This window comes from Quercus suber, unplaced genomic scaffold (assembly GCF_002906115.3).
Source record: "Quercus suber isolate HL8 unplaced genomic scaffold, Cork oak 2.0 scaffold_142, whole genome shotgun sequence".
Lineage (NCBI taxonomy): Eukaryota > Viridiplantae > Streptophyta > Magnoliopsida > Fagales > Fagaceae > Quercus > Quercus suber.
In genome coordinates, this window is record NW_027069603.1 from 991,996 (window position 1) to 1,005,360 (window position 13,365).

At 36.9% G+C, this 13,365-nt stretch overlaps 1 protein-coding gene across 1 annotated transcript; it reads left to right on the forward strand.

Moving 5' to 3' along the window:
• The first annotated feature begins 10,064 nt into the window (after positions 1–10,064).
• Positions 10,065–12,700, forward strand: LOC111998753 (probable glutathione peroxidase 4). The gene is made up of 6 exons (XM_065776810.1): positions 10,065–10,258; positions 10,369–10,445; positions 10,591–10,652; positions 11,114–11,232; positions 12,209–12,376; positions 12,469–12,700. Exons 1-6 carry the CDS (start codon positions 10,205–10,207, stop codon positions 12,499–12,501), a joined length of 513 nt encoding a protein of 170 aa, XP_065632882.1. The 5' UTR covers positions 10,065–10,204; the 3' UTR covers positions 12,502–12,700.
• The last annotated feature ends 665 nt before the right edge of the window (positions 12,701–13,365 follow it).

Genomic DNA, 13,365 nt, shown 5'->3' on the forward strand with positions numbered 1-13,365 from the left:
AAAAAAAAAAAAAAAAAAGAGGAAGGAGGGAACTTAGCAAAATAAGGAGACACATACCCATGAATTCGGCCTCATGCTCAGCACTTTCCTCCTCCTCAGAATCAGAAACCCTCTTTTTCATGGTGGGTTTGTCATCAGGATCCTCGAGAACATCCTCGAGAACATCAGAAGACAAGTTTGCACCAATCCACATGTGGCAGAACTTGGGATAGAAGAAGGAATAACCACCAAGGAGGAACCATCCTTCAGGGCCTAGTAGAGATAACGAGAGGTGTGGCAGGAGAAGCAACCTCGGTCTGAGCAATAGTAGAAGGAATGACTCCTTCTTGGGGAGTAAATGTCTCGGCAAGAGTAGGAGCAGTCTCACTAACCCTCTCCATATAAGTACCCTCACCTATGAGTACCGGCTCAGTGGAAGGGATAAGAGCCTCAATAGGAACTCCCTGTGCAGCAGCAAGAGGGGCAAGTGTTGCAGCCTTAAACACTACATCAGCCTCGTCAAAGAAACCTTCTATGGGTGTGCCCATGGAGGCAGAAATCTCCGACGCCGTGGGGTGGTATACAGAGATAGGCTTGGGCTCATCCTTGAAAAAAAAAAAAAGAAAAAAAAAAAAAAGAGGAACAAAGGAATCCATAACTGATGATGGTGCTGAAAAGGAGATGAGACAACCAATAGCATATGGTAGAAGAAATATATGCAAAAGAGATGAAAAAGAAAGAAGAGAGGGAGGAGACATACCTCAAACTCAGGCTCATCAAGTAATATAGGACAGGTGGCAAACACATCCTCCTTATGCTTAGACTGCAAAAGAAAAGAAAGTAGAAGACATAGATGAAAAGATAAGTTAACAAGTGTATGAAGGTTAACCGCAGGAAAAGCCCTATCTATAAAGAAAAAAAAAAGGGGGGGACAAAGTTAGAGATAACATACTCTTCGCTCAGTGGTAGTGGACGTTGAGGGAGGAGAAGTCTTTCTCTTACTTCCTCGTGTCCTACTAGAAGAAGGAGCATCAATAGACAGTCGCATAGCAGTGAACTTAGGCTTTCTAGCAATGGGGCGCACGCTAGAATGGGTACAGGTAGAAGGAGGAGTAGAACCCTCGAAAAATATATTGCCTATGGGAGGAAGGTCACTCTCAAAAGGTACAACGTTTGAGCAAGCCTCAGAAGAGTCACCACCCTTTTTGGTGGACTTAGGCTTGGCAAAACCTTTCTTACTTGGCACAGGAATGTTTATCACCTTTACTTTCTTCTCCCAACCTGCGGGGTAGTCACTGACATGCCATAACCACCCCATATCCTTCTCAACCCACACAAAAATGGCAGATCGATTCTACTTCCTAGCATATGCCAACACAAATTTAGAGAGTAGAAGTAGCCATTGGTTGGCTGAAATGACCACACTAAGCCTGTCAGGAGGAATAAGAGAAAAACCCCAGCTACCCATCAATTCCTGCTCAAATGAAGTCATCACAACCTGCCAGTATCTGTGCATAGCAGGAGTACAAATACCCTCTCTCTGCGAGCTTGGAATAGTAAACGAAGTGAAACGCTTCCTCTAGAACATAAAAGCATCATGCCACATGAATGGTCGAATGGAGGTGGGAGACTCCATGAGGGAAGAAAGATCATCAAGAATGTCCTGATCTAGCCTGAACTATCTTCTCACCCTATTGGTAGGATAGTGCACAAACCTAATGCTCTTGTCAGCCAGATAAGGCAACCACCTAGCATTGGTGGCTGCCAAGTAAGTAATCCCTCTCTTCTCGAAACTAGTAATGGAGTGGTGGTCCCGGCAATGTCAACAAATGGATTAATAATAGAATCTATGCATGTGTAACATGTACTTAAGTTCCTATATGCTCTTCAAGAAAATCCAACTCCTTTATAAAAAAAACTCAATAGCAGAATGATCAATTGGCTTTAAACCAACCCAACGAAAAGCCAATGGAAATTTAAACTCAAATCTACTACAGAAATTGGTAATGACTCTCGGGCATGATTAATACTTCTCCTTAGCAAAACAGACGAGCCTACACTTCGCCAAGTGCTTGGCACAACGCTCATACAACAAGTGCTGCAGAATAGTACTGTGAACAAAAGAAGTGACTATGTGGCAAAAGCCTGCTTGACTCCCATCGCTCCGCAGAATGTCTAATTGAACATACAAATGCCCCAAGAACATAGGAGTCAATGGCAGACTTATCTTGGCAGATATCTTAATAGCTAGTCGAAAATATAAAGGCTTCAAAGCATAGTGAGGATGAAAGCCAAAGATAAACTTACAAAGCTAGAATGTGATAAAGGCCGCACGGCGAGCAGCAACAGAAATTTTAGAAGAGGAACCAACCCAAAACGACAACTTTGCATTACCACTCATCTTTTTCTTCAACTCAGCCGCCATGGCCTCTTCTTCCGAGGAAAGCTCTAAAGCGCCAAGATCAATATTGCTAAGGATGGGCAAAAGCAATTGATTTGCTACAACTTCCAAAGTCACATTGATCTCACCGCAGGAGAAAAAGAAAGTGTGAGTAGTGGTACACCACTGGTGGACCAAATGGCGGAGGTTAAAAAGGTCCCTATAGTTAGATAAACAAAGGAATGAAACAATAGCCTTCAATACATTGGCTTGCTGTAGCAACCCCATGAAGCCTGTGTTGAACAACTCTCTATCCACCTATTCCTTCCAACCCAAAGTGGTGCCTGATCCAAATTCGAAGTGAATGCGCACGGGGAGTGAAGTGCCTTGGCGGATGACGAGGTCGGGGATCGAAGAAGCCAACGGAGCCCAAGAAACGTATGTATAGCGATGGCGAAGAGCAAGCCACACACGGCCCGGCAGCGGAGGTGTGTAATCACCAGGAACCTTTGGGAAATGGGGATGGATATCGTACCAAGGATTTATAAGAGGAGTGCACTCATTATCAGGGGCGCGTCGCGCTTCCTCCTCGTCGGAATGGTCTGATTCGGAATACACGACCTCTTCGCCTACATCGCGTGCGGTGGGAGGGTCAGAGAAAATCTCTTTTCCCTTGCAGCAAGAAGAACTTTGGCCTTTCGCCGGTGTCATGGTGTAGCGGTTGATCGGAGTAAATAGATGAAAGTGTTTGAGAGGGAGAACACAGTAAAGAAAGGGAAATGGGGAACGTGTTTGTGTTGGAGGGGAGAGAGTTTTTGTATTTGGAATACAAAGGGAACTTCTCTTAAATACCAGCGTCATTAACACTAACACGAAAGGATGAGACGAGTCAGCCATCGGATAAGGGATGGAATTAATGAAGCGGCGGCTGCACTTCAGAATAATTACTAAACTGGGAAATTCGAAGAAACAACACTGTTCATGGCAAGGAAAAAAAAAAAAAAAATATATATATATATATACACACATATATATGAGTTGGGGACCACTATTCGAAAAAGCCCGCAAAAAAGAAGAAGAAGGAAAGACAGAAAGGATTGGGAAGTCTTTTATTCGCATATGAATCGCAGGAATGCTTCATATGCAAAGGGGGCTAAATGTTGGTGATCATTTTTGAGAAGCCCAGTAGAAGGAAGAAGCCCAGCAACATAGGCAGAAATGAGTTAGTAATTGGATAGAAAATTCATTAAGCCCAAGCGGCGGGAATAATGGATCATAAGACCATAAAATAAACAAATGGACCTTGGGGAAGCAAACAAGCCTATAGGAGCCTGGAAAGAAAGAAGTAGCAAACCGATGAATAGTATGTGATGTAGAAAAGTGAAAATGGGCCACAACAGGCCCGAAGTAATGCAAGTAAAAAAAGTAAAGGGGTGATGGAAAGTCCATGAGCCCCAAGGATGAAGGATAAAGTAATTAGTTCAGGAAAACCCAAAGGAGTTAGTAAAGCTCATGAGAACACAGAATTAGAAAGGGCTGAGGATGCCCAAGGAAAGTAGATGGGTAGAGGATGCCTAAAAGGAAATGAATGGGACATAGAGCCCGCAAGCAATGTAATAAAAAAGCCTAATGACCATACTGAGTCATTAAGAAAAGAATAAGCAGCAAGCCCAAATAGGCCCAGCAGGCTTGGGTCAAATAACATCGCAGCAGAAATAGCAAAGCAGTACGGTAGGAAATGCAAGAACTGCAGAAAAGAGCAAAAGAATGGGTTGAAGCAGGAAAGGCCCACAGTCAAGCAAAGCCCAGCCCCCGGAGGGAGCAAGCCCTAAAGAATGAGAAGTCAGAAAATGGCTTACGCCATAAGAAGCCAAGGATGGGTGACAAAATGTGCAGATGAGCCTCCAGACTACGGCGAACACATGAGCAACAGACAGATTTTAGACATACACAGAAGTGAAGCACGTGCAAGGCCCAGACATCACCAGTCTATACCCAGCCAATACAGGAAGTGGTGAGGTCATGGGTCAGAGGTAAGAGGGTATGGTCTGGTGTTGGGAAGAGAGGGAAAACCTATTCTGGTGTTCTTGCTTAGGCTCTTTTGGGAAAAATGTCCTACGGGGATGACATACTGTCCACAAGAAGCAAAGATGAGTCGAAACCACTAGGTGCATAACATGAGGGATAGGAAGAGAGAGAGCACCCACACTATAGCAAGTAAGAGTGTCACGACAAACAAACAAACAAAATAGTCTTCTTTATTTGGTGGCAAAACTAGCACAGGTAAGTGGTGGTGGTTGGGTAACTGACAAACTGGTGGTGATCGGCAAGGACACGCATACCAGACAAAGGTAGTTAAATGCTATAGTAAAATCCAGTCACGGCAGACATTATATAAAGGGCCCTTGCTGTGCACAGATGGAGGATCATGAACATAGTAATAGTAACCTCTAGGAGAGAATCGCAACAAAGAAGCAAATACTGAGAAAAGTCTAGAAAAAGAAAAAGAATTTGAAATAACGAAAGAAAATAGAAAGCATAGAATGACAGGCATACACCAATAGGTTGATCCCCTTTCTCCCTCTAAAGCCCATGCTCTCTGTCAAAGGCAAAAGATTCTTCTGGGTACAAGTCATTTAGGCCCGCTCTCTTAAAGCAATTAATTTCTTCCTGGGGAGATTATTCACATTAAGGAAATGGTACCCTTCTTGACTCCGGCCCTGTAACATAACTTGGCATGGCAAATTGATGTTTCTCTCTTTGATTCAATAAACTTGTTGCTATCTCTTCCTCATTTATTTCTAATACTTCATGAAAAAGGGCACTTTCTTGTCACTGCCCTTTATTTATTTTTGTCTTAGTAGCAAACGTATCTCTTTTGTTATCTTTATTATATTTGTCTGTTATAACTTTTCCATAGTAGCTCTGCCTGTCATGGGCATATAACCAAAGTTTTGGCAAACGAGGCATAGTTTGTGCACAAGCCGGACTAAGGTGAGTTACAATTGGACTGATCCCAACTCCCTTATCGAAAACACTTGGGCCCAGCACAGTAGGAGGCAGCCTAGCCCAACATTACAAAAAGGCCCACCACAATCTATTACTAATATTTTCCAGGTGATTGAATCTAGCGGGATTGCTATCCTGTAATTTCTGATAGTTAATTTGCTAAGGATGAGGGGGAAAAAAGGGATAAAAATTAGTTTTGTATTTTTGTTGCTTATTTGGTTAGAACATTGACAATAAGTAAACTAAAAAATATAGCTTTAGCAACTCAAAGCACTATTTTATCTATTTTAACACTACACTTTATAATACTCCCAACATCAAAGGTCTTATTTTACATTCAACACATTAAAATAATATAGATAACACAATAAAATAATATATCCAACACAATAAATAACAATCTCAACCATCAACATATTAAAATTCTATTTTTTTAATACCACACATTAAAAAATTATTTTTTGTTTTAAATTTTAAGCTACAGTAAGCTGCTATAAATAACTATAACTGTAGCTCCCGCTGATAGTCAAATTATTTTGAGTTTAGCCTTTTTGTTGTACAAAGCATTTTGAGAGTATTGGCTGCTAAATTGACTTTTAGTCCATTTAGCAAGGGAATGCTCCAAAAAACTAAAAAGTGGAGATAAATGGCAAAAGACTGCCAGCCAAATGGACAGGCGAAAAGTTGCAAATCAGCCTGTTGTCAGTTTTTAATTATTAATGAAAATTTTTATTTTAACTTTGATTTTTTTTCCTATGGGTCACTCAATAGCATTCCCAGAGTCTTCTCATGACAAGGACCTTGGTTCATATACTTGCACACTCACTATTTTTTCTTTTCTTTTTCTTTTTTTTTTAATTTTTAAACAAAAACAACTCTTTTTTTTTTTTTTTTTTTTTTTTATGGAAAGAAAGACAATATATCGTAAATTGCTCATCGGAATGTGCTAACACTAGTAAAGGCTCTTATGCCTGGAAGAGCTTATTGCAAACGCGCCATATTATCGATTTGGGGGCGGGTTGGAGAATTGGGAATAGGGAGTCAACACTGATCCGATCTGATAAATGGCTGCCAAAACACCCTCTAGCAAGGATTGTCTCTCCTCTTGTGACTTTACCTCTAGACTCTAAGGTGAGTGTTCTTATTGATGAGGTAAGCCATTCTTGGAATTCTGCCCTGATCAAGACTGAGTTCCTGGCTCATGAAGCTGACTTGATTCTTGATATCCCTCTGAGCTGCCAATCCATCCCAGATGAGCATGTATAGTTCCTCACCAAGAACGCTAAATACTCAACCTGTAGTGGCTACCACTTAATTGCTGGTGTAGAGAGAAACTTGAATCCAACCCGGGGCTTACAAATCCCTCACAAGGTTAAGCATATGATATGGAGGGCATCCCATAATGCCATCCCTACCTTTTGCGATCTGTGGAAAAGAAAGGTGGTGAATTCAGTCCAATGCTCAAGATGTCTAATGGGAAGTGAAGACACGGTTCATGCCCTCTGGAGCTGTCCAGCTCTATACGTCATCTGGCAAGGTAACGAGGTCTTGACAAAATTGTTGAGATATGAGTTTGATACTTTTAGTGATATGCTAGGGATGGTTTTTCTATTGAAAGAACGTGTTGATACTAATCTATTGGCTATCATTTTCTGGCTGATTTGGAGCAAAAGAAACTCGGACAGATGTGGGGATAAATTTGTGAAGATTACGCATATCTGGGGTTGAGCTAATCCCCTTCTGCAGGATTTTCTTGCTGCACAAAATCCTCAATATCAACCCAATACAGAGTCGGTCAGAGCAGTGAGATTGATCCCCCAAATATTGCCTCATTACAAAGTTAACTTTGATGTAGCATGCTTCACGACAGATGGAGTAGCTGGTCTGGGAGCAGTGATCCGTGATGCTTCTGGTAAGGTGTTTCGTGCTCTAGCCCAAAGAATAAAAAATCTCATCTCGACAGCAACAATGGAGGCCCTGACATGTCGTAGAGCTATGTTTCTCGCCAAGGATGAAGGTGTATACTAGGGCACGTGATTAATGATATCCTTCAATTATTTGTTGTATTCTCTTACTGCAACTTTTCTCATGTAAAACGCCTAGGCAATTCAGTTGCCCACTTTTTAGCTAGATCACCTAAGTCTGGTTGTGAGCTTCAGGTTTGGCAGAATTCTGTACCTGATAATATAGCTCCCCTAGTCACACGTGACTCTTTGTAACTTTTTTTTACCTTGTTTCCAAAAATATAGGACTGCATGGTCTGGTTTCAAAAAAAAAAAAAAAAAAAGTGTTTAGGTTGCTAAAAGTGGGCCAGGTGTTCAGTGTTCTATTCCAATGTACAATATTTGTAACATGTGATCTATATATGTAGTTTTAGAGTCCAATGATCCACAGTTTTGAATTCCTAGAAAGAAATTTAACAATCTGGGTAGAAAATCCAGATCTATACTTTTTTTTTTTAATTTAATTAGATTTTAATTTTTTTAATTAATTTTTTTTCAAACTTTCTTGAAATGTTTTTTTTTAATTAAAAATGCTGGTCTCAAAAAAAAAAATTTTAAATGCTAACATGGTATTTAAAAAAAGTAAAATTATTTTTTAATAATCACGTCAACGTTTAATGTGTTAGCAATGTATTCAATTGGCCAAATTAGCAATTTCAGTTAGTGGGTTAACGGTAAGGAACAAAATAATCTGTATTTTTATTTTGAGAATTAAAAGATGTAAAATAGAAAAGTAGGGACAAAAATAGAAAAGTAGCCTTGCAAGCCAGGCGAAACCAACAGAGAAATGGTGGTTGACTTTAACTGAATTAATCCCCAAACTTTTCAAATTGTTGGGAGTTTTTATGCAAGGAACGCTCTTTTTCTTAAAAATAAAAAATAAAAATCCATTTGGGATAAAATGCCCAACCACCAATTAATCAATGATCTTCCAAATTATATTTGTAAAACAAAATAACCAATATATATATATATATATATCATTCTTACCTTTCAATGTTAAAAACTTGGTGATATTTTGATAATATTACCTGAAAGAATCAAAAGGTTTTACAAAAAATATATCAATTCTCTCTAATGTTGTATTATTTTTCTTGTATAAACTAAAAATTATGTTAAAAGTTGAAACTCCCTTTTATTTAGTCTAAATTTATTTCATCAAATATTTTGTACCATCCATAAAGTCATACTCGCCTTAAACAGGTATGTAGATAGGCAAATAATTATTAATGGTTCTATAATTGTAATTGAACTTTTTGTTGTTGTTGTTATTCTTTTTATTTTTATTTTATTGCATTTTATTAGATCAAAGCATAGTTTTTAAGAACAAGCAGAGAAAGTATTTCACGTGGCATGACCCGAGTCCACTCATATAAAATCAGGATTATATTTTTCTTTCCTTGCTAGGGCATGACTCATGAGCCACTGCACTTCCCCTGCCTACGAACATGGGAGAATTGAAACCAATCCAGGTCCCAAAGATAAAGTTTTATGTCATTAAGCAAGAAGCCAGTTAGTGCCATGTAAGGTGCTACTTACTATAGCTCAAATACAAAAGTTTCCGAGTCACATTCGAGTAGCTCGTCGAAGACTCATGTTCTTGTTGAATTATGTCATAAAGTCTCATAGTTTAGTGGTATTATATATAAAAAAAATTACAACATAAAAATAAACTAGTGAGAGAATTATTATTGAATTGTTATTATAAAATGGAAATTAAGAAAAAAATGCTTACAAAATTTTATCACACATTATATAATTTTGTGTTACTTAAAATCATATCTTCCATTCCTAAGATTAAAAAAAAAATTAAAATCCAATCATATTGGTATTCTCAATTCAAGACGATACAATGATTTTTATAAAATTGGTATTGACTTATTCTTATTAATTTTTTATAAATTATTGTTTTAGTTAAATTTAGGTAAACAAGTTATTTTCACACATATTTTCACAACTTATCAAAATGAGATGTTATGATTATTGAATTTTTATTATAATAAATTCCAGATATTATAAATCACAATTTGCAATAAAACCTCTTTTTTTTTTTTGAAATCGGCAAAAGAGGTCAAAGTGTCAAAGTTTGTTTGGTTTTTGTTTGTTTTATTTTTTCTTCAAATAGAAATCTTACTTTAAACAAACTTGAGCGTAATCTAAAAAGAGATGTTATTATAATGAATTCCAAATATTATGACTCACAATTTACAAAACAGCCTCTTTCATTTGGAATCAGTAAAAGAGGTCAAAGTCTGTTTGTTTGTTTTTGTTTTTTTTTTTTTTTCCCTCAAATAGAAATCTTAATTTAAACTAACTTAAGTGTATAATGTGACAAAAGGTCAAAGATTGGTTGGTTTTTTTTTTTTTTTTTTTTTCCCCAAATAGAAATTTTACTTTAAATTAACTTAAAGTGTAATCTGACCTCAATTGTGGTGCTTCCACAATATTATCATAATATTTTTATAATAAATCTTTAAATGGTTAGTTATTATTGGTTTTAATTTAAATCTATCACTTCAATTACTTTTTTATCTATCTGTAATAATCACTAATAACCTAACATTTAAGATTTGTTGTGAAAATATATTTGACTTGGTATATCTCTGGTTCTAAAAAAAAAAAAAAAGACTTGGTATTTCTCAAAACATAAAAGATAAAAATGAAACCATTAAACCGACCCATGAGGTCCCAAATAAGTAATAACAACAGAACAGAGCAAATCAAGCTAGGCCCCTGCCGGACGTAAGACAAACTCGTTTGAACCACTGCTTCTTCTTGGCACTCAAAATAAAAATAGGAAAACCTGTTTTCTGTTTCCTTCAAACTCAGCAAAATGGGTGGTAATCAGTCTGTCCCAGAAAAATCTATCCATGAGTTCACTGTCAAGGTAATTTTTTTTGTTTTGTTTAATTCCATTCCATTCAATCACAAAAACTGATCTTTCTCTGAAAATTCTGGTTTTTTTTTTTTTTTTTTTGGTTGTGGGAATTGGTGCAGGATGCTAAGGGCAAAGATGTGGACCTTAGCATTTATAAAGGCAAAGTGCTTCTTGTGGTTAATGTTGCTTCCAAATGGTTCATAAACTTTTCCTTGATTTACTTCTTTGGGATTAGATTTTGTGTTTTTTTTTTTTTTAATTAATTGGGAGGTCTTTGTATAACCAAATAACCAACTAAGTTTCAATATTTGCTCATGGGGTTGTTGATTTTGAATGAATAGTTCGTTTACAGACTCGAATTACACCCAGTTGACTGAGGTTTACAGCAGATACAAGGACAAAGGTTTGGGCTTTTGTGCTTTTCTATCAATTTTTTCGATTCCTCTGTGTGTGTGTATTTATATACTTACGTGTATGAAAATGAGCTTTGTGATCCACCTGTTATTGATTTAGTTGGAATTTCCTATTTATATGATGAATTAAATCTCAAAAAAAAAATTCTGCTTTGTTACCTTATTTCTTTGTCGTAGATCCATGTTGGATTTTTCTGGTTACTACTATTATCTGCTGTCTTATGAAATAGTACCAATCAAAATGTTGTTAATGTTTTTGCTTTTTTTCTTTTTTTGGTCATTGTTGAAGGGAAATTACAGTGTGATGACAGTCTCATAAATAGTTTTTGATATGGCTTGTTAATATATTCAGAAGTGATTTAGCTTTGTAATTATCAGTTAAGGCACAAGTCAATAATTTTAATTTTATCAATGAGTGTTACAGTTGACCAATGTTTTTGGGTGATTTCAGGTCTAGAAATCTTGGCATTTCCGTGTAATCAATTTTTGCACCAAGAGCCTGCTACAAGCCAGGAGGTACAAGAATTTGCCTGCACGCGATACAAAGCTGAATATCCAATATTTCAAAAGGTAATCTGATTTTTTTTTTTTTTCCTTCTTCATGACAATGGGATTTTCTGAATTCCATATAAGACATCAGTATTACACATGCGTGGCATGTGCGCACACACACTCACAGTCACTGTTTAGGATCTTGTAATGTTTGGAGTTCTTTCGCATGGATTGCAAATTGAAGTATAATTATTGCCTTTTGGTGTGATGTTATGTTCTCTGTCAGAAAGCAATTTTTGGAACTTGCAAATTAAAAACCTGTAATAGGAACTTGCAAGAAACATGAAGTTATTAGTCCATGTGAATAGATCAAGTTGTTAGCTTTACTCTCTTGAATTTCTTAAAAGAGGATGAGTTTAACTAATTAGATGAAATGGAGAGGGAAGTGGTTGCTAGATCCCTTGCTGCCTCATCATTCCCCAGCAGTTGGAATGTTCTGCGGTTTCTGTTTTTTGAAGAAGCACATCATATCTCAAAGTATCTTGAGGGGCATGATTGATACTGGTCAATTCAAATATAGATGTGAGAATGAGAAAAAAACTTCATTCTAAGAATAGAAGTTCATGTTATGGTTAATCCAGAGAACCATTTGGGAAGTTAAAAAAAAAAGATCAGTTCATATTCTATGTTAAGAATTGTCTAGAATTTTGAAAAATATTGGATTATTTTGGTTACCAATTTAAAATGAAGCATTGGAGGTAATTTTGGGACTCTTGGGTATGGACGACAATGTCAAGTTTTCTTGGGAGTTGATAATCTGGCTCTAACTGAGGTTGGAAGTGATGGGAAACAGAATAGAAGTTGACATTACATCAGAGCTACATAATTTTACCTTTCACGTATACTGTTGCTTATATCCCATTTAAATAATTGCACTATGTTTGTTGGCTTTTCATCCATAAATATCGTTTGCCAAGTAAGTCAGAACTTTTAAGATTGACTATTTCACAATCGGCAATCTACCTAATAGATCTCTGCTTCCCTTTATATCTAGATACGTTGCAATGGATCGGATACCGCGCCTGTCTACAAGTTCCTCAAATCAAGTAAAACTGGATTCGCAGGGTCCAGGATAAAGTGGAATTTCACCAAGTTCTTATTGGATAGGGAAGGCCGTGTCATTCAACGCTATGGCTCATCCACTTCTCCTTTGTCCATTGAGGTATCATTTCTTGCTCTCTCCAAGTGAACATTGTTAGCTTGCTTTCTAGTATTCTCATTCCTTCCCCCCTTTCATTTGTATGTTTGACGCAGGGTGACATCAAGAAAGCATTGGGAATTGCATGAGACTAGTACTCAGTTCTGCTAGTAAGAATAAATTTATTCAAAGCTACTACTAAAATAGCATATACATTATATTGGTGCCAGAAATTTTTTATGGTAATTATGTTTTAGGTATTCCTGAGTCTATATATATATCTGTATTTCCCATATAGGAATTTCACTTCCTTTGTCTTGTGTTATTGTAATTGCCAGTTTCTGTGCTTATGTATTGTTAAATATATATATATATATATATATACATATATTTATGGGATGTATTGTTAAAGATTTAGTTGTTCAATTGAGTGAATCACTATGTGCGGTTGAAAAAACGTTGAGAAGTATATATATCCATTTTTAGAGGGTTTTTTTAAGAGCTTGCACGCAAAGCTCACCTCCACCTTAATCACATGATTTGTATGTCGAAGTGTCACAAGAATGTTTCAATTAACAACCTGCACCTTTATTTTTTGGCTGATACTGTATTGAATCTAAGACTTAAGGCTTTCCCTTGCTTTTAAGAAGGGCAGTATTGGATTAATACCTGATCGCAAGGGCCTGATCGGAGGGAGACTCTGGCTGCTTTTATGAACTTAAATTAAAAATTTTAAATTTTTCACAACAGTTGAGGTGATAAGTTGTGATTAGTAGGTAATCAAAATGGTCACTGTGATGGGATTGTGAAACTGGTGACTTATAGCCACCAATTACAACTTCTCAATGTCACCTCAATAAGTAGTGAAAAAAAAGTTATTCCTTCTTATCAATATTACCTAAATAAGTTATGAGTCTCCAAAAAAAAAAAAAAAAAAAATTATTCCTAGTCGAATTGTTGAAACATAGGGTTAGGTAATTGGGTCAATTACTTCTTGACGTTGGAATGCATGC

What these genes read in the sequence shown, in the direction of transcription:
- LOC111998753 (XM_065776810.1), top strand. Translation starts at nt 10,205, where the DNA reads ATGGGTGGTAATCAGTCTGTCCCAGAAAAATCTATCCATGAGTTCACT. An exon ending in TCCATGAGTTCACTGTCAAG is followed by an intron (nt 10,259 to 10,368) that starts GTAATTTTTTTT and finishes GAATTGGTGCAG; the next exon opens with GATGCTAAGGGCAAAGATGT. An exon ending in GTTAATGTTGCTTCCAAATG is followed by an intron (nt 10,446 to 10,590) that starts GTTCATAAACTT and finishes TTGAATGAATAG; the next exon opens with TTCGTTTACAGACTCGAATT.